This window comes from Salvelinus namaycush, chromosome 7 (genome assembly GCF_016432855.1).
Source record: "Salvelinus namaycush isolate Seneca chromosome 7, SaNama_1.0, whole genome shotgun sequence".
Lineage (NCBI taxonomy): Eukaryota > Metazoa > Chordata > Actinopteri > Salmoniformes > Salmonidae > Salvelinus > Salvelinus namaycush.
In genome coordinates, this window is record NC_052313.1 from 13,933,808 (window position 1) to 13,956,032 (window position 22,225).

The 22,225-nt window shown below is 44.1% G+C and overlaps 1 protein-coding gene across 1 annotated transcript; it reads left to right on the forward strand.

The window, feature by feature from the left end:
- The first annotated feature begins 827 nt into the window (after window positions 1-827).
- Window positions 828-21,845, forward strand: LOC120050999 (ankyrin repeat and SAM domain-containing protein 6-like). Its single transcript, XM_038997568.1, has 16 exons — window positions 828-1,408; window positions 4,368-4,894; window positions 10,523-10,567; window positions 11,146-11,350; window positions 11,629-11,735; window positions 11,905-12,056; window positions 12,185-12,419; window positions 12,827-12,876; window positions 13,148-13,351; window positions 13,471-13,642; window positions 17,327-17,526; window positions 17,667-17,853; window positions 17,941-18,008; window positions 18,130-18,246; window positions 18,400-18,496; window positions 20,944-21,845. Exons 1-16 carry the CDS (start codon window positions 1,074-1,076, stop codon window positions 20,991-20,993), a joined length of 2,751 nt encoding a protein of 916 aa, XP_038853496.1. The 5' UTR covers window positions 828-1,073; the 3' UTR covers window positions 20,994-21,845.
- The last annotated feature ends 380 nt before the right edge of the window (window positions 21,846-22,225 follow it).

A 22,225-nucleotide genomic window follows, 5' to 3' on the forward strand; every position in this document is an offset into this window, starting at 1 on the left:
TCACAGGAGAATGGCTCCCTCTGCTGTCTATCTGTGGTGCCACATTGAAGTATTGAAAACTGATCAAACCATTAGGGTCCTCAATAAGTCTAAAGGGTAGGGTACACTCTTTCATTGCCCTCTATTTCCCCCATAGATTTAAAAGGAATGGATTGGTGTAAGATTAATAAAGTGGAGACTACCTGTAGCCCACACTTAGACCCATTGTAATCTATGAGGGGGAGTGAACGAACACACTCGGGAGAAGAGTAGAGATTCTGACTGCAGCAAGTATCTGTGTATATTATGGATTTTGCTCTGCACAGTATCCTTAAACTATCTTGATTGTATTCTTAAAACCTCACCGTTCCATAGTGAGCCTATGCATGTTTATAATGCATTCATATAAGACAACTGCCAATTAAATTACCAACCACAACTCCAAATTAATAAACAGCAATATAAAACAATAGCAGTGGCGTAAAGAGAAACGTCATAGTCTACACATTGTTTCAGATACTAAAAAAGTGTCGTGTTCTCTCATTTATAAGCCTAGAGAACAAGTAGGCCTTTATCCAAAATCCCATGTCCTTTATCATGCCTAAATGAATATTAAAGTTGACCATTAAATATTCATACTAGGCTACTATAGTATAAATTAATGTGATCGATTTTATTTTAACCATGCATCACGGTCTGTAGCTCTCAACTATTTAGTCTAATGTTCCAAAGGACTCCTTTCGTCCATAAGACGTTTTTCTTAATTTTTTCAATAAAAGGGAGGTGGTCCGAAAAAGACTGCTCTTACGTTGTTTTCATTTTGCGCACGCGTAGAATGGCAACTTTTCCAGAGGTTGAGACGAGAGAGTAACTGGCAGCGAATATGATTTACATTAGAAAATAAAAAGCTTTATGCTTTTAATTTGTGTGATAATATTGGTTATAGTACAAACCAAAACGCCGTATTACTCGAGGAGAGAACTTTACTCTTGTTAGTGCGTCATGCTTTTCAAAGATGGGCCGCCGATAGACATTGGATTAAGGAAGAGAAAAGTTTTAGAACACCACAACTGGAACTCAAACTAACCTCGGAGATGAATTTAGGTGTTCCAGCAAACGCACTGTTGTTGTTTCGTGCTTGTGATGAAGGAGACTACGAAACTGCTCGAGGGATTCTTGATCCCGGGGCAAAAGAGTCCGGGAGGCAAAGCAGACTGCGGTCAGAAGCGGGATCGGAATGCAATGTTGTGGACATCTCACGGGGACTTTCTCTGGTGCCAGTGGATTGCACAGATGAAGAGGGCAACACCGCGTTGCAGTTTGCTTCCGCGAGTGGACATGAGAATCTGGTCCGATTTCTACTGCGAAAGGGGGCTTCGGTGGACAGCCGTAACAACTATGGCTGGACGCCTCTCATGCAGGCAACAAGGTGTGGTTGCTACCAGTTTATGTGCTCATGATATTGGTCAATAATGAATACAGATGTTAAATGGGTGTGCCCCCGATTAAAATGTTATAATTGTATTATAATATATGCACAACACAGAAGATTGTGTATGATGAATAAATCAACATTAAACAATCTATACTAGCCAGGGGTGAGTTTCAATAAAGATCATCTTAAATGTAGACTCAGCGAAATGACGTTGCCACGAGCAGCACCTCAGATATTGTGTGTTCGAGCAGTAAGGGATGGATTTAAATTTACATAATGTACCTGGAGGGAAATGGGGGGGGTCATACTTTTTCAATTTCAGTCAATGGGAGGGTTTTAGTATTTTTTAAATCTAGTCCAGGTCAGGGTCATGCAATTTGTAATTGATGACATTTCAATATTTCTCATGGTTTTAAAATGAGTTGTTTATTAGGCTATATATCAACGTGTGGCCGATGCCGCCCCTCATCTCTGATTCTCGACTGGGCGTGCAATATCGAGTGTGCCTATAGGCTATTTAGTGTGGTCTCAACCAAATGATCCATATCTGGTCGGGAAGATGGTGGAAACTGAGGTTTTGTTTGAAACTGCTAGTGAGTCGGGTGAAGATAATAGTACAGAAAGTGAGAATAGTGGGTTCAGTGCCAAGGAAAAAGGGAAATGAGAAAGAAGTAAAGCTGTGGTGGAAAATAAGAAACCACCAGACTCATTTTTATTCGGAGTGAGGGTTTTGAATCAATGCTACTTGGGAAATATGTTTAACGTCTTGAGGACAGTCTGGAATGTGTTGAGGGAAAGTGAGTCACAAGAAGGGTTCTTATTTAGATTTTTTGTGTGTCTACGAAGCAGAATAAGTTTGTTTAAGACTAAAAAAGATATCGGAGTGGACTGTTTCCTGTATAGATTTTCGTGGCAGGGGGCCTGTCAAGGGGGGTATTTTTGGGGTGGCTCAAGAAATAAAGGCAGAGGATATAACTGAAGACATCGATTGAGTGGTTGGTGACTGACCTGTATGGTGGATGGAGAAAATAAATTAACTTTATCCATGCTACTGTTTGTTGATTAATAGTTTCTCCCTTCTCATATAAAGTTAGGATTCATGAGCTTTTGTGCACAAGCCCCTTCGGTGTCATAAATGTGAAATATTTAGTCATGTGTCAAGTGTGTGCAGAAGGGAAGAGTATCTTATCCCAGATGAAGTGAAATGCTGCAACTCTGGAGGTGAACATGCGGCTGAATTACTGGAGTGCCCTGTTAGGGTGAAGGAGATTGAGGTGGCAAGGGTAAGGAGTGTCCAGAGTGTCTCCTTTCTGGAGGCGGTGAGAAGATTGGATGGAACGAGTGGCGGGGAAGAAACAATGGTAGCAGAGCCACCACGACTAGTGAAGGTTTCTCATCAACTGAGGGATAGTGAAATGCTAAAAAGGTGGACTTTGTATTATTTATTGCAATGGTCATAAACTTTACAGCACGGGCGGAGAAGAAGTGTAAGAAAATTGTAATCATTGTGAATGCTGCTGAACATTTTCTGGGTATGTGTGATTTCACAGCCAAGGCTGTGCAAGAAATCCTGTCGGTGAATGTTATGCCATCACAGGCCCCTGAGCCTGTGTAGGGATGTAAACTCAGCAAAAAAAGAAATGTCCTCTCACTGTAAACTGCGTTTATTTTCAGCAAACTTAACTTGTGTAAATATTTGTATGAACATAACAAGATTCAACAACTGAGACATAAACTGAACAAGTTCCACAGACATGTGACTAACAGAAATGGAATAATGTGTCCCTGAACAAAGGGGGAGTCAAAATCAAAAGTAACAGTCAGTATCTGGTGTGGCCATCAGCTGCATTAAGTACTGCAGTGCATCTCCTCCTCATGGACTGCACCAGATTTGCCAGTTCTTGCTGTGAGATGTTACCCCACTCTTCCACCAAGGCACCTGCAAGTTCCCGGACATTTCTGGGGGGAATGGCCCTAGCCCTCACCCTCTGATCCAAAAGGTGCCAGACGTGCTCAATGGGAATGAGATCCGGGCTCTTCGCTGGCCATGGCAGAACACGGTCATTCCTGTGCTGCCTAACCAATGGCTGTGCTATGTAGGCCTATGGTGTCAGTTCAGGAGGCAAGTCAAACCGAAAATCATCTTTGAATGGTCTAGTCCCCAAAAAATGTGTGTGGACTATCCTATAGCCAATGTTCTGTTCAGTTTTACAAGGAGAGAGCGAAGATGAGGAGGACCGGAGGTCAAATTTGATAGCTTGCTACTACTACAATTGATTTTATTATGTTTCTTGCTGATGATGTAGGTCTGTTTATCATAGTTATTGATCTCACAATAAGCCAGATTTGAGTAACTTACATTGTGGTACTGAAACATGAAGCAGCAGCCGCGGCACAATCAATCGGAAATTGACAACTCTTGGTGCTGAAAGTACGCTCGTGCTTCAACGGTCTTAGTTGTTGCGGAAATTGATTTACAATGCTGTTTACTTAGAACTGCATCTATGTCATATTGCGGAGTGTACCTTTAAAGAGATAGATCATCTTAATGATTAGAAACATATGCTCTCCTCGGTTTTGACTAGATGGTATACAGTCTCTTAGAATTGACTTTTCGTAGCAGGTAAGGATAATTAACATGGCATATTAGGAGAATTAGGTTAAGGTTAGGAAAATGGTTAGCGTTACCAAAAGGCAATTTGTTTAAACTTTTGATGTCAATTTGACATAGGCTGTATCCCGTCTAGACATGACTGCTCTCCTCTCTCCTAACACTTCCTGGTCACCTGTCTACCATGTGACCTATGACTCCATATGAAGGTTCTCCTAGTCTTCAAAACATTAAGCATTAACATCATTGTGCGTTCATTGCTTACCAATGGACTTAAGATGATCTTAGTACGTTTTTGGAAATATTTGGACAGTTCCATGACGTTGTCTTGTCGTCCACTAGGTTTGGCCATCTAAATGTGGCCCACATCCTGCTGGAGAACGGGGCGGAGATGAACGGCAGGAACCGGATGGGGGCCAGCGTGTTGACTATGGCGGCCAGAGGGGGCCACACCCATGTGGCCAAGCTCCTCCTGGAGAGCGGCGCCTACGTCGACGACTATGACCACCTGGCGCTTGCTGAGGGTGTCACCAACAGCAACAACAGCGTCGGAGACGAGGGTGGAAGGGAGTTCATGGATATCACGGCGCTCCTTGCTGCCTCACAGCATGGCCACGAGGCATCCGTTCGCCTGCTCCTGGAGTGGGGGGCAGAGGTGAACTTTTCCCAGAAGACCACGGGCTGGGGTGCCCTCATGCTGGCCACGCTGAGCGGGAAGGTGGTCGTGGCCCAGCAGCTGGTGGAGCGGGGTGCGGACCCGGACCAGGTCAACGTGCTGGCCAAGACGGCCTTCGAGCTATCGCTGCAGCTCAATCAGAGGGATGTCAAGGCCTACCTGGACTCCATCACCACCGTGCGCCCACAGCCAGGTATAGAACAGCCACGAGTTCACTACTCTCTCCAGGTGTAATGAAGGTGGTTCGGTGAACCACACTAATGTGATGAGTAACCCTAGCAACGCCTAGGCTTTAGCTCGGCGTGCTAACACAGTCTTGTGACATGTATGAGACCCGGATTTGAACCCTGGTTGGTTGCACACTGTTGGAAATCAGTTTTCCAGTATTTTCATTAAGCCTATTTAGGTGGACTGTAACAGACCCCCATCTAACTCAGTTACGCTCAGCCCCAAAACATTTAGGCTAGGTTTCAATTTGTTGAGGAAATGTTATTGTTGGCAAGCCTTGATGCTTTATTCAGGGATCTCTGTCCCACTGAAGAAGCATTCAGGAGAAACACTAATTTGATATGCAGTCAAATTAGGCCAACAAGGCACAAAGCAGTTTTTCTATTTCTGATATGATTGTCGTTAGTCAATACACAGATAAGATTGCAACAAGTTAATCTTTGAGACTTCTTATGGCTGCTGGGGCAGTATTGAGTAGCTTGGATGAAAGGTGCACAGAGGTGCCCAGAGTAAACGGCCTGCTCCTCAAAAAACTGTTTGAATTATGTCTGTGAGTATAACAAAACTCATATGGCAGGCAAAAGGCTGGTCGATTTTCAACCAAGATCCCATTGAAATCACAGCGAGATATGGATAAGTTTGCACTTCCTACGGCTGGTCGATTTTCAACCAAGATCCCATTGAAATCACAGCGAGATATGGATGATTTTGCACTTTCTACGGCTTCCACTAGATGTCAACAGTCTGTAGAACCTTGTCTGATGCCTCTACTGTGAAGGGGGGCCGAATGAGAGGGGAATTAGTCAGGTCTGCCATGACCTGACCATTCTTTGACCATGCGCGTTCACATGAGAGGGAGCTCTGTTCCATCGCTCATCTGAAGTCAATGTAATTCTCCGGTTGGAACGTCATTCAAGATTTATGTTAAAAACATTCTAAAGATTGATTCAAGACATCGTTTGACATGTTTCTACTGACTGTTACGGAACTTTTGGACATTTCGTCAGGTTTTAGTGAACCCGCTTCCCTGACGTTGGATTTGTTTACCAAACACGCTACAAAAATAGCTATTTGGACATAAATGATGGACATTACCGAAAATAACGAACATTTCTTGTGGAAGTGGGAGTCCTGGGAGTGCATTCCGACGAAGATCAGCAAAGGTAAGTGAAGATTTATAATGCTTTTTATGAGTTTTGTTGACTGCACAATTTTGCGGGTAACTATATGGCTTGCTTTTGTGGCTGAACGCTGTTTTCAGATTATTCAATATTGTGTTTTGCCGTAAAGCTTTTTGAAATCTGACACAGCGGTTGCATTAAGAACAAGTGTATCTTTAATTCTATGTAAAACATGTATCTTTCATCAAAGTTTATGATGAGTATTTCTGTTATTTGACGTGGCTCTCTGCAATTTCTCCGGATATTTTGGTGGCATTTCTGAACATGGCGTCAATGTAAACGGAGGTTTTTGGATATAAATATGAACTTAATCGAACAAGACATATATGTATTGTGTAACATGAAGTCCTATGAGTGTCATCTGATGAAGATAATCAAAGGTTAGTGATTCATTTTATCTCTATTTGTGCTTTTTGTGACTCCTCTCTTTGGCTGGAAAAATGGCTGAATTTTTCTGTGAGTTGGTGGTGTCCTAACATAATCATTTGTGGTGCTTTCGCTGAAAAGCCTATTTGAAATCGGACACTTTGGTAGGATTAACAACAAGATTACCTTTAAAATGGTATAAGACACATGTATGTTTGAGGAATTTTTATTATGAGATTTCTGTTGTTTGAATTTGGCGCCCTGCACTTTCACTGGCTGTTGTCATATCGATCCCGTTACCGGGATTGCAGCCATAAGAAGTTTTAACGGAAGTCTTCAGCGGATCTTGTCCTGGTCACTCATAGGTAGTAATCTCGATTGTTGTGAACGTTTTCTAATTAACTCAAAGCTTTATTGTAACACTACAATTGACACTCAAGTGAAAGTAAAGCAGTGGTCACACCTTGGGTGTCTAAAAGAAAGAGACATTGTTACAGAGTTCCCCCCTTAGACACCTGTTCTCTTTGATGTGTCTCTTGTCTTTGGCCAAGAAGTACACAGGAGGGAACCTGAATTTGAAACCTACCCTTGAAAACGTCTGGGCTCTGCATTTCTTTGACAAATTGTTATTATAGCAGGGCTGCGTTCAGCATCGGGCAACTAACTGAACGCTGCAGATAGAAATGTCACGAATAGAGCTGACACGATTCCTCACTCTACATGTCAGAGAGGCAAGTCTGTTGTACATAATATATTTCTATCTGAACGTCCCGCAATGTTGTGGCCCTCTGAACGTAGGTAATGAAGTGGCACCTTAAAGGGACAGTTTACCCCAAAATAAAACATTTTTATTTGAATGTTTTCGCCCCCAAATTCCTGTGTAGATCCTGCGATATTAGGAAAAATCTGCAGGCCTCAATTCCAAGTGAATGGGAAACATAGGCACCATTTAAGCCTAGTAGTTAGATGGTTAGTGCCAATAATTCCCATTCTAAGCAGATGCAAGACCACCTTTTGAGCTATAATGAAAACAAACTTTGATTTTGGGGAGGGCTATCCCTTTAAACATCTGAATCTTCCTAGAATTTCTTCAGCAGGTTACCCATTCTAATGATCAACACGACTCAGTAATGCCTATGAACTACATCATCCTGTATAACTGGAAAGACAACGTACAGTTGAAGTTGGAAGTTTACATACACCTTAGCCAAATGCATTTAAACTCAGTTTTTCACAGTTCCTGACATTTAATCCTAGTACAAATGCCCTGTCTAAGGTCAGTTAGGATCACCACTTTATTTTAAGAGTGTGAAATGTCAGAATAATAGTAGAGAGAATTAGTTATTTCAGATTTTATTTCTTTCATCACATTCCCAGTGGGTCAGAAGTTTGCACACACTCAGTTAGTATTTGGTAGCATTGCCTTTAAATTGTTTTACTTGGGTCAAATGTTTCGGATAGCCTTCCACAAGCTTCCCACAATAAGTTGGGTGAATTTTGGCCCATTCCTCCTGACAGAGCTGGTATAACTGAGTCAGGTTTGTAGGCCTCCTTGCTTGCACACGCTTTTTTATTTCTGCACACAAATTTTCTAAAGGATTGAGGTCAGGGTTTTGTGATGGCCACTCCAATACCTTGAATTTGTTGTCCTTAAACCATTTTGCCACAACTTTGGGAGTGTGCTTGAGGTCATTGTCCATTTGGAAGACCCATTTGCGACCAAGCTTTAACTTCCTGACTGATGTCTTGAGATGTTGCTTCAGTATATCCACATAATTTCCCCCCCTCTTGATGCCATCTATTTTGTGAAGTGCACCAGTCCCTCCTGCAGCAAAGCACCCCCACAACATGATGCTGCCACCCCCGTACTTCATGGTTGGGATTAGAGGTCGACCAATTATGATTTTTCAATGCCGATACCGATACCGATTATTGGAGGACAAAAAAAGCCGATACCGATTAATCGGGCGATTTATATTAAAAAAAAATGATAATAATAATATATATATATATCATACACACACACACACATTTTTGTAATAATGACAATTGCAACAATACTGAATGAACAATGAACACTTTTATTTTAACTTAATATAATACATAAATACACACACGCACACAGCTCTGAAGTGACAATGATACTGAAGAGTCTGCTTAGGAGACAAATACTCTCAACTGTTTGAATAAAAATAGAGTTTAAGTTACCTGTGATGAATGTTGAAAACAAAAACTTTAATTTCTATATGCAGGAAATCCTATTTTAATAATGGGCATGGTAAGAATTGACAACCAAAGTGCGAGTCATAATTCCCATGACACCTTTTAGCAAAATCTGAAAAGCGGTTCGTTCATTTATTCCATAAGATATTTTTAGATTCACTTAAAATAAGGTCTGTGTTTCGTGTAGGCTTACATCACCGTGCCAATTTTATAACTGTGTAGATATCCATAGGACAAGGTAACTCTGATCAATATTGGCTAAATATAAGCGAAGATACATTTTTTTTGTAGAGTGGATTTATGAAAATATGTTGACAAACGTTACCTTATCCTAGTGAGATTTACATGGGTATCAAAACGTCGAGGCGGTTTAAGCCTGCACGAAACACAGACCTTATTTGAAGTAGATCAAGACATTCTCTATGGAAGACATGAACGGTAAAATAACGAAGGAACCCCTTTCAAATTCAGCCGCAAGTTATTACAGGAATTATAACGCGTCGACTATTTCTCTCTAAACCATATACCTTTGACTAATCCGGAAACTATCACCTCGAAAACAAAACGTTTATTCCGTTCCGTATTTTATCTAACGGGTGGCATCCATGAGTCTAAATATTCCTGTTACATTGCACAACCCTCAATGTTGTCATAATTACGTAAAATTCTGGCAAATTAGTTCGCAAAGAGCCAGGCGGCCCAAACTGTTGCATATACCCTGACTCTGCGTGCAATGAACGCAAGAGAAATGACACAATTTCACCTGGTTAATATTGCCTGCTAACCTGGATTTCTTTTAGCTAAATATGCAGGTTTAAAAATATATACTTGTGTATTGATTTTAAGAAAGGCATTGATGTTTATGGTTAAGTACACATTGGAGCAATGACAGTCATTGATTGATTGTTTTTTATAAGATAAGTTTAATGCTAGCTAGCAACTTACCTTAGCTTACTGCATTCGCGTAACATGCAGGCTCCTCGTGGAGTGCAATGTAATCAGGTGTTAGAGCATTGGACTAGTTAACTGTACGGTTGCAAGATTGGATCCCCCGAGCTGACAAGGTTAAAAATCTGAGGCAGAACGTTCCTAGGCCGACCATTGAAAATAAGAATGTGTTCTTAACTGACTTGCCTAGTTAAATAAAGATTAAATAAAGGTGTAAAAAATAAAATAAAATAAAAACGGCAAATCGCCGCCCAAAAATACCGATTTCCGATTGTTATGAAAACTTGAAATCGGCCCCGATTAATCGGCCATCCCGATTAATCGGTCGACCTCTAGTTGGGATGGTGTTCTTCGGCTTGCAAGCATCCCCATTTACCTCCAAACATAACGATGGTCATTATAGCCAAACAGTTCTGAAAATATATAACATCTTTTCTGCTTACATTTTCCCTATTGTTTTGCTGTTCAATTGATATATCAGAGATCTCAAAGTCACCGCTAAAGTTTTCTCCATATCACTACTGAATTCTTACAATGCATATATTGTTATTGTACACTATGGTAAGCACATTAACCTTAACTACAGTTCAGGACGAAAAGGACCAGTCACATGTTTTGAGTTCCCTCATCCGTCTGCCTGGCTAGCAGTCATGTGATTGTGGTCCACTCTCCTGATGGTTTTGGACTGAGCTTTGTTGTCTCTAGCCTGTACAACTCTCCAGTATTTCTCCACTCAAGTGTTCCCTGTCTTCTTCTGGTACCCAATGTGACTGGGTTCAGCAGTAGGGGTAGTGTATGGTGGTGGTGGCAATGTAGGATTGTTGCTTTTTCAGTCCTTGGTACATTCATCTTCTGTTCTTTTACCACTCTCATAGATGACGAGAAGAGGAGACCAGATGTTTTCAGTGCCTTGAAGTTAGGTGAGTTTAGCGGACGCAGGCACATACTAAACAGAGGTTTGCATTATGAGAGGACATATTGCATTGTAAGGGGAAAGCTGTCGTATTGAGTTATGTCTGCAAGAGTGGGCATAACACTACCATGCATTTACAGTAAGTAATCCAACCATGCATGTAGTTCAACCAAAAAGTCATACCTAAACGTTCCTGAAGTAGGGACTATGTGAGTTTGAGAGAATCTAACATGGTATGTGCACTGGGCAGTCTTGCATGCTTGCTCAATGCAGTCTGGGGTAAAACCCTGCAAAGGAAGAATGTGTGGGGTCTGAGAGGGCTGAAAATATTTGAAACTTTTGGGTGGAGGACAGAGACCTTTGTTTCAATAAGAATGTATGTAGCTGGAATTGAGTGGTCTGTGGTAATCTTGTGCGTGCGTGCATTCATACTCATATCTGTGTGAGTGTGTGTGTGTGTGTTTGCACGTGTGCATGTGTGTTTGCACGTGTGCATGTGTGTTTGTTTGTGCATGTGTGTCTGTTTTTGTGTGTTTGTGCATGTGGGTTTGTATGTGTGTGTGTTTGTGCATGTGTGTGTCCCAGGAAACTCCCAGCTGGTGAAGGAGATCTTGGAGGAAGATCCATCCCAGGTGAACATGGCCAACCCGGACGGGGCGTCTCCCCTGATGATAGCAGCCGTCAGTGGGCAGCTGGAGGTGGTGCAGCTCCTGCTGGAGAAGAGCGCCGACGTGGACAAACAAGATGGAGTACACGGCTGGACGGCCCTCATGCAGGCCACGTACCATGGGTAAATATGTGACGCATGACTGCAATTTTGATTACACTTTCTTATTCTACACAGACACCTTCACAAACACATACACTACCGGTCAAAAGTTTTAGAACACCTACTCATTCAAGGGTTTTTCTTTATTTTTTCTACAATGTAGAAAATAGTAAAAATAAATAAAAGCCCTTGAAAGAGTAGGTGTTCTAAAACATTGACCGGTAGTGTATACAGTCACGGGGATTTTAAAAAGTTGTCTTCTAATCTAAGCTTTTCTTCTTTCGTGCCTGTGCTCATAGGAATAAAGATGTGGTGAAGTATCTGCTCAGTCAGGGTGCAGATGTCAACCTGCGAGCCAAGAATGGATACACTGCTTTTGACCTGGTCATGCTGCTGAATGACCCAGGTAAAACCACAACACAATCTGCCGCTGCTTCTGAGTTTACTGGTGCAGATAGTCAGTGTGAAGTGTTATAATGTATTTGCACTGTGATGTGTGTTATCATAGCTAGTGCTTAGTACACCTGGTAAACCCAATGCACCCAAGTCACACTCTGCCATTCTCTTCCCTACAGACACTGAGCTGGTGAGGTTGCTGGCGTCCGTCTGCATGCAGGTGGACAAAGACAAGGGAAAACACAGGGGCAGGACTCCCCTCACTGGCTCCAAGAGCAGGCAGTCTCTCAATAATGTCCCCGTACCACCCGATGACAGAGGAGGATTAAAGGTCAGGCACTGTTTAGATCAGGGCCAAATTAAATCAGATTTTGGGATGCATTTCGCTCAGAGACCGTATGTTGTGCACTCTCGGTTTATTATCATATGGCATATGACTACTGTCTCCTTCCTGTCCAGTCGTGGTGGAACAGGATGTCTAACAGGTTCAGGAGGCTAAAGCTGACCCACACTCTAAGACACGGGCTATCCTCCAACCGCCTGGCCCCCTTCCCTGACGAACCCGAGGTGCCTCTGGACGCCACCATGAAGGCTGCGAGGAAGAGTGCCACCCCGTGCGGGGCGGTGTCGCCCCCGGCAGCCATGGGGAGTACTGACATCAGCACGGCCTGGACAGCCAAGAGCAAAGACAGTGGTGAGACATGGGGAAATAAGACCTTTCCCAATAACAATGTTTTTGTTTTGTAAACAGAATGTTTGCAGTACTTCTTTTTACAGTATAGTCAGTTTAGAATAAGCAATACTTTAGTATTGTATAAACTGTCCTACTGATTGTGCATGGATTGTTTGTGAGAAATGGGAATTGAACAAAAGTATGGTAAATGTCTGTAAGTGGCATTTCCTGGAAACCATCTTGATTCCCTGATGTTTTGAAATGGTTCATTTTTCACAATGGCCATATTCTTCCTGAGAGATTTAGTTGAAACATTCTATTTTGTGGTCAGTGGCTGAAACAGTTGGGCCTTGAATACAGGAACATGAGAGAATGTCATGTATGGTTCCACTAAACTACCTATTGATTTATTTGTATCTGTTTCATAGGTCTTGGCAGAACGGGCACAGAGAAGGATGACTTTCTAATAACCACAATGGTAGGAGTCTTTACATTCGAAGAGGTTTTGGATTTAAGTGAATTAACCATGATAAGCCCTGTGGCTACATTTCATTGAAACTTCAGTTGAAGTGAACAATGGAGTCCTGTGGCAAACTGCTACACATTGTGAATATTATTGACAGAAAACTGTGAAAATGGAGATGCTCTGTCCGGACTGGAGACCATAGACTATTTACTGTGTATGCTACGGCATAGATAATGCAATGCTGGCGTGATTGAACTGATTGAGACTTCTACTAAACTTTCAGCTAAGAAATGGGGCGCCGCTGACGCGTCTGCCCAACGACAAGCTGAAGGCAGTGATCCCACCCTTTCTGCCCCCGTCGAACTTTGAGCCGTGGAACTCAGACCGCTCCAGGGTCATCAAAGAAGGCAAGAGTGAAGCCTCACGGCTGCCCATGCCACAGAGACCCGGCAAAGCCAACTTCAACAGCAGCGGCAACTCTGACATTGTGAGTCACACGTTGCTGCCGATTTTCTTATTTTTTTTCTTACTGTAATTGAAACCCACTGATAAATTGTGATTTTGGAGTGAAGAAAAAGTATTATTTCCTTCCATGCTGTGTCACAGACCTCTATCAGTCGTGTGGTGAGCAGGTCCATTAAGTTCCCCAGCCTCACCAAGGGCCCCTCATCCACCTCCCCCTCCAACTCAGGCAACTACCACTCCCCCCACTCCTCAGGTGGCTCCAACGGGGTGGCAGGGCTCAACCGCCACGGGCCAGACTCACACAACCGCTCAGGTACAGGCACATGAAAACACACTTGGCTAGGTGTCATACACACACACACCACACACACACTTTCAGACTATTGCTACTGCCTGAGCAGAGATCAGATGATTACTGAACTGGTGCCGACAGAGATGGTTGCCTCTCTTCGCATTCTCAAGAAACTATGCAGTATTTAGTTTTTTTATGTATTATTTCTTACACTGTTACCACAGGAAATCTTAAGTCTTATTACATACAACCGGGAAGAACTATTGGATAGAAGAGCAACGTCAACTTACCAACATTACGACCAGGAATATGACTTTCCCGAAGCGGATCCTCTGTTTGGACCACCACCCAGGACAATGGATCGGGTCTCAGTAGGCGACTCAAAACAACGGCGCCGCAGAAGCGGCAGACGGAGTGGTCTTCTGGTCAGGCTCCGTAGACGGGCACATCGCTCACCGCTCCCGAGTATACTACTCGCCAATGTCCAGTCTCTTGACAACAAGGTAGATGAAATTCGAGCAAGGGTTGCCTTCCAGAAAGACATCAGAGATTGTAACATTCTCTGTTTCACGGAAACATGGCTCACTCGGGATATGTTATCAGAGTCGGTACAGCCACCCAGTTTCTTCACGCATCACGCAAACAGAAACTTCTAGTAAGAAGGGCGGGGGTGTATGCCTTATGATTAACGAGTCGTGGTGTGATCCTAACAACATACAGGAACTTAAGTCCTTTTGTTCACCTGACCTAGAATTCCTTACAATCAAATGCCGACCGCATTATCTACCAACAGATTTCTCTTCGATTATAATCACAGCCGTGTATATCCCCTCCAAGCAGACACCTCGATGGCCCTGAAAGAACTTCATTGGACTCTATGTAAACTGGAAACCACATATCCTGAGGCTGCATTTATTGTAGCTGGGGATTTTAACAAGGCTAATCTGAAAACAAGGCTCCCTAGATTTTATCAGCATATCGAATGCGCGACCCGGGCTGGCAAAATTCTGGATCATTGCTACTCTAACTTCCGCGACGCATACAAAGCCCTCCCTCGCCCTCCTTTCGTCAAATCTGACCACGCCGCCATTTTGTTGCTCCCAGCCTATAGACAGAAACTAAAACAGGAAACGCCCGTGGTCAGGTCTGTTCAACGCTGGTCCGACCAAGCTGATTCCATGCTTCAAGATTGCTTCAATCACGTGGACTGGGATATGTTCCGGATAGCGTCGAACAACAACATTGATGTATAAGCTGATTCGGTGAGTGAGTTTATTAGCAAGTGCATCGGTGATGTTGTACCCATGGTGACTATTAAAACCTTCCCCAACCAGAAACCGTGGATTGATGGCAGCATTCGCGCGAAACTGAAAGAGCATACCACTGCTTTTAATCATGGCAAGGCGACCGGAAACATGACCGAATGCAAACAGTGTAGCTATTCCCTCTGCAAGGCAATCAAACAAGCTAAGCGTCAGTATAGAGACAAAGTAAAGTCTCAATTCAACGGCTCAGACACAAGATTTATGTAGCAGGGTCTACAGTCAATCACGGATTACTAAAAGAAAACCAGCCCCAGACAAACTAAACAACTTCTTTGCTCGCTTTGAGGACAATACAGTGCCACTGACACGGCCCGCTACCAAAACCTGCGGGCCCCCCTTCACCGCAGCCAACGTGAGTAAAACATTTAAACGTGTTAACCCTCGCAAGGCTGCCGGCCCAGACGGCATCCCTAGCCGCGTCCTCAGAGCATGCACAGACCTGCTGGCTGGTGTGTTTACAGACATATTCAATCAATCTTTATCCCAGTCTGCTGTTCCCACATGCTTCAAGAGGGCCACCATTGTTCCTGTTCCCAAGAAAGCTAAGGTAACTTAGCTAAAAGACTATCGCCCCGTAGCACTCACTTCCGTAATCATGAAGTGCTTTGAGAGACTAGTCAAGGATCATATCACCTCCACCCTACCTGACACCCTAGACCCACTCCAATTTGCTTACCGCCCCAATAGGTCCAAAGACGACGCAATCACAATCATACTGCACACTGCCCAAACCCATCTGGACAAGAGGAATACCTATTTGAGAATGCTGTTCATCGATTACAGCTCAGCATTTAATACCATAGTACCCTCCAAACTCGTCATTAAGGTCAAGATCCTGGGTCTCGACCCCGCCCTGTGCAACTGGGTCCTGGACTTCCTGACGGGCCGCCCCCAGGTGGTGAGGGTAGGAAACAACATCTCCACCCCGCTGATCCTCAACACTGGGGCCCCACAAGGGTGTGTTCTCAGCCCTCTCCTGTACTCCCTGTTCACCCATGACTGCGTGGTCATGCACGCCTCCAACTCAATCATCAAGTTTGCAGACGACACAACAGTGGTAGGCTTGATTACCAACAACGACGAGACGGCCTACAGGGAAGAGATGAGGGCCCTCGGAGTGTGGTGTCAGGAAAATATCCTCACACTCAGTCGTGTGGTGTGCAGGTCCATTAAGTTCCCCATTCTCACCAAGGGCCCCTCATCCACCTCCCCCTCCAACTCAGGCAACTACCACTCCCCCCACTCCTTAGGTGGCTCCAACAGGGTGGCATGGCTCAACCGCCACGGGCCAGACTCACACAACCGCTCAGGTACAGTAAACGTTAACAAAACAAAGGAGATGCTCGTGGACTTCCGGAAACAGCAGAGGGAGCACCCCCCTATCCACATCGACTGGACAGTAGTGGAGAAGATGGAAAGTTTTAAGTTCCTCGGCGTACACTTCACGGACAAACTGAAATGGTCCACCCACACAGACAGCGTGGTGAAGAAGGCGCAACAGCGCCTCTTCAACCTCAGGAGGCTGAAGAAATTTGGCTTGTCACCAAAAACACTCACAAACTTTTACAGATGCACAATCGAGAGCATCCTGTCGGGCTGTATCACCGCCTGGTACGACAATTGCTCCGCCCACAACCGTAAGGCTCTCCAGAGGGTAGTGAGGTCTGCACAACGCATCACCGGGGGCAAACTACCTGCCCTTCAGGACACCTACAGCACCCGATGTCACAGGAAGGCCAAAAAGATCATCAAGGACAACAACCACCCGAGCCACTGCCTGTTCACCGTGCTATCATCCAGAAGGCGAGGTCAGTACAGGTGCATCAAAGCGGGGACCAAGAGACTAAAAGAAGCTGTTTATCTCAAGTCCATCAGACTGTTAAACAGCCATCACTAACATTGAGTGGCTGTTGCCAACATACTGACTCAAATCTCTAGCCACTTTAATAATAAAACATTTGATGTAATAAGTGTATCACTAGTCATTTTAAACAATGCCACTTTATATAATGTTTACATACCCTACATGACTCATCTTATCTGTATATACTGTACTCAATACCATCTACTGCATCTTGCCTATGCCGTTCGGCCATCGCTCATCCATATATTTATATGTACATATTCTTATTCATTCCTTTACACTTGTGTGTATAAGGTAGTTGTTGAGAAATTGTTAGATTACTTGTTGGATATTACTGCACGGTCAGAACTAGAAGCACAAGCATTTCGCTACACTCGCATTAACATATGCTAACCATGTGTATGTGACCAATAAAAAGTTATTTGATTTAATCTATGAGATTTGAGCAGACAGCTAGTGCTAGTACTACTCAGTGGTAGTGCTACTCACGGGCTGTGTTTCTTCTCTTCCCCAAAGGGGGCAGTTCAGACAGCGTCCTGTCACAAATTGCTGCCCAGAGGAAGAGAGCCGCAGGCCTGTTAGATCCAAAGGCCCAGGCAGCAGAGGTGCCAAGCCCCACCCCTGTGCCTACTCCTGCCCCCACCGTGCCTGACATCAGTCTCCCAGACATCCACAGCACCCCCAGCCTGGTGTCCAGCGGCGTCCACTCCAGACGGGTCAGATATAATATTGATACATAGAAGGACAACCTATTACAAACCTTGTTATAAGACATTATAAAGGCTCATACACGCTTACAACATGTCAGTGTTAACTAGTGAACTAAGTGATTCACACCCATCTATTTTCTTTACAGAAAGCTGACTTAAAGAAGAGACCCCAGTCTGGGAACTCCTCTACCTCCAAGAGCACCTCTCCCACCCTGACCCCGTCTCCATCCCCCACCCCCAAGCCTCCCCCAGGGGACTCCCTGTCCTCCGCCTCCTCCCACCCGCGCTCCAAGAGCAGCGGCGGCTCCAGCAGTGGCACCATCACCGACGAGGGTGAGCCAGTGCATCTCTGGTTGATATGAATACTTTAAAAACAATCCCTTCCTCTGCTTATCTCTGCTGATCTCTCACTACACCCAGATGAGCTGTCCAGTATCCTGAAGAAACTTTCGTTGGAGAAATACCAGCCCATATTCGAAGAGCAAGAGGTATGCGTTATCCTCACTATAGCTTTAGCCGTTGTGTATTTGCTACTTATCCTAAAATGTTCATAGCTGTGGTTTAAATCTCATGTCATCTACTCACTCAGTCAATGTGCATCAAATACAGGTGGATATGGAGGCTTTCCTTACTCTAACAGATGGAGATTTAAAGGAACTGGGGATTAAGACAGACGGGCCTAGACAACAAATACTGGCAGCTATTTCTGAACTCAATGCTGGGAAGGTGTGTTTTACATTTTTACCAACCCCCCTCTGTGTTCCATGCCTATCTATTTGTTTTAGTTACCAAAGAGGGATCACAGCTTGATACATTCAATTAAAATGTATAAATACAATGTATTATTATTATTATTATTCACCTGAATTGTTGCTGCAGGGCAGAGAGAGGCAGATTTTGCAGGAGACAATCCACAACTTCCAGTCCTCCTTTGGCAGCAGTGCCAGCAACCCCAGACCACCAGGACAGCCACGCTGTGAGTGTTATGACGTCACACACTCCTGATCAAGATGCAGGACACATGGCGTCCGAATCCAATATTACAAGTTAACATCCCATCTATAAAGCAATGTCTCCAACACTTAGACTGACTGTAATTAGTGGGCCTACATGGTAATCATGGCCGTAACTACATATGAGGACACAATGTTTTCTAATAAAAATAATAATGATAATAATGTACACAATACAGAAAATGTATTATGACTCAACATCTAAATATTGCACCCAGCATTGATCAAAGCTCAGAACGCTTATATTCTTGATCTGACTGAGTTCTGATCTGACTGAGTTCTAATCGCGCCTGCCTCTTTGTGAACGAGTGGAATCATGAAGAGTGGTATGTTCGCCTGCATTGGATGGATTTGCCTTTTTAGCAGCACATTCACCACTCTCTCAAACGGCTAACTCCGCCCTCTTGTGGCACATGTCGAGGGCCTGACACGTGAAACGAACCACCCCGGCTCCGAGTCGGCTAAATAAAGACAGACTCGGAGAATGAGTGCACAATTGGTAGTCGCTTATAGATATCTCAGGGACTTCTATTACAGTAATATTGAAGGGCTCTGGCTAGTATTTCTTAGCCAGCTAGAAGGATGAAGTAAGAACCTAACTTTACACGGTGTCTACCTCAGCAGGAGAAAAAATACGCTACTAAGTTCTCATAATAACTTTGCTTTACAGAGAGTAGGCTACTAGGACAGACAGTGATGTGGCGCTCAGTGGTGAGGCTGAGGCAGGTTGCAATGCATGCAGGAGGAAGGAGAGAAGACATAGAGAGAGGGAAAGCAAGCAGAGAGGTTAGTATAGTGGTTCCCAAACTTGGAGTTGGGGCCCTATGTGGGGTCCTCTTAGAAAATCTTATCAAACAAGTTAGGAACTTAAAAAATGATATGTTTCTAAATGAGCATCTCGACATGGCCTATCTTCCCTATAGGCCTACAACCAGCAACATGCCACCCTGCATCCCACTGCTGGCTTGCATCTGAAGCTAAGCAGGGTTGGTCCTGGATGGAAGACCAAATGCTGCTGGAAGTGGTTGGAGGGCCAGTAGGAGGCACTCTTTCTTCTGGTCAAATGTTTTTAGTTTTTTCCCCCCAATGCCCCAGGGCAGTGATTAGGGACATTGCCCTGTGTAGGGTGTCGTCTTTCAGATGGGACGTTAACGGGTGCCTGACTCTGTGGTCACTAAAGATCCCAATTGCACTTATGGTAAAAGTAGGGGTGTTAACCCCGGTGCCCTGGCTAAAATCCCAATCTGGCCCTCATACGATCGTGGCCACCTAATCATCTCCAGCTTCCAATTGGCGTATTTCTCTCCCCTTTAACTATTCCCAGGCCTCCCGAGTGGCACAGCGGTATAAGGCACTGCATCACAGTGCTTGAGGTGTCATTACAGCCCTGGGTTCGATCCCAGGCTGTTTCACAACCGGCTGTGAACGGGAGACCTATGAGGCGGCGCACAATTGGCCCAGCATTGTCCGTTATAGGGGCTATTTCCTATCGTGCTCTAGCGACTCCTTGTGGTGGGTCGGGTGCTTGCAAGCTGACTCTGTTTTCCAGTTGGACGGTGTTTCCGCCGACACATTGGTGCGGCTGGCTTCCGGGTTAAGCGAGCAAGTGTGTCAAGAAGTAGTGCGGCTTGTCAGGGTCGTGTTTTGGAGGACGCATGGCTCTCGACCTTCGCCTCTCCCGATTCCGTAGGGGAGCTGCAGCAATGAGACAAGACTGTAACTACCAATTGAATAAAATAAGGGGTTAAAGTTTTTTTTAAATAAAAAAAATATTCCCTGGGTCATTGCTGTAAATAAGAATGTGTTCTCAGTCAACTTACCTGGCTAAATAAAATAATTGAAATGCAAACTATGCCGTTCTAAAAATGTCACACGTTTTCATTTTATATCGGTGGTTGTTCATCTTGTCCGTTACCCACCTTTTTTTTTTTTACCAATACATCACTGATATTAATACAGAATCGAAAGTAATATTCTAATAATTCATATGAATGTGATAATACAATCATCTGTGCTCCATTGATGTTTGTTTGTGCAGAGCTTGATCAGTAGTGCCTAGGAATACAAATGTGAATGCTGTAATTGCAAGAGTTTAGGATTTTATGCAAATCGTCATTACAACTGACTGAACAGTGGCTGATGCTATGTGTCAGTGTGAATAATTTGTCATATTCCGCCCCTTTTCAGGGGTATAAGATTACAACTGTATAGCTAGTAGGCTATGTGTTTGTAGGTTGAATGAGGGGAATGAACCTACAGCAGCCAAGGTGATAATGGCTGGGGTCAATTTTGATTAATTGTATAGAATTTCAGTAAATGAGCTTTAATTTAAAAAAGATTAAATCCTTCCGGACCTCATTAAAACTCAAACCCTGGTTACGGCCCTGATGGTAATCGTTCTGTCCTGTAGCTCCTACAGGCTGGGTCCGACACCAGGTGCGCACCTCCAACAAGAGGTAACAACACCACGCTGCGACTGAGGACCAACCGTATAGGAGGTCAGAGATGACCCTATAGCCCAGGTGTGAGGAGACTCTACTGGACGCCAGCGTTCCAGAGCACTGCTGCGTGTGGGAGGACGCTGAAGCACAGACCCCCGAAGGGGATCCCCATGGGCTGGCGACCCCATGCCCAGCGCCCTGCTGCTTACCGACAGAGCACAACGTGATGTGCAGCCATCATTTATTGCCATGGCAACAGGGCTGTCACGCCAACTGCTGACCTATAGGGGAGATACAGTAGAGGAAGTGAGCGCATACTAAGACAGAACAGACCTAGTCATGTCTTAATGGATGTGGGAGATGAAAGCCTTTAAACTGAGATCGAGGCTTTTGGGCACTGATGATGTACTAGGTGAGAAGAGACCTTCAGGGACGGTTTCCCAGACACAGATTAAGCCTAGTCCTGAACTAAAAAGTACATCAAGAGAATCTCCATTAAACATGCTTCTGAGTCCAGGACTAGTCTTAATCTGTGTCTGGGAAATTGGCCCGTAATGTCTTAATGTATTTGGGAGATAACATTTTGAGGCTGGGATTAAGATTGTCACATGTTGATGATGTAAGTGATTGGAGGAATTCTGGTTTGCCAGAATGATGAGGGAAGATTGTTTTTATTTGTAAAAAAAAAAAAAAAAAATGTTTCCTTCTGCCTTTCTCTTTTTTTCTTCTTTACTATTTCACTACTGTTAGTTTTGTAATCTGTTTTCTTGTACAAGGTTTCATGATTTGTGTGAACAAAGTAAGTCAGTTTTAGTCTGATGATGAATGTGACTGGCTGAACTGTCATTATTAAAACCCATGAAAAGATGGACATAGTGTTTTCTTTTGTTGGATTTACGACTGCTGCCAACCTACACGTTGGTCTCTACAGACTGAGTCCACACTAACTCTCAACTTTATGTATGATGGTTTTCAAAATAAATTCATATATTTTCCCCATAGAAATAGACTCAACACTCCATGCCGCTTTGATCAGGGATGGGCAACTTTGATGGGGGTGGGGGCCACAAAAACTAATCTCATGAGGGGCCGCATTGGCTCACTGGTCTGTGTACCCACATCCATACCACATCCATACCAGTCAGAGCCGGCCCAAGGCTTTTGGTGGCCCTAAGTGAACATTTGTAGCTAGCAAAACATTTTAGCGCCCTCCCCTTGACAGCGGAGAGTACATTTCCTGTCATTCTGTTC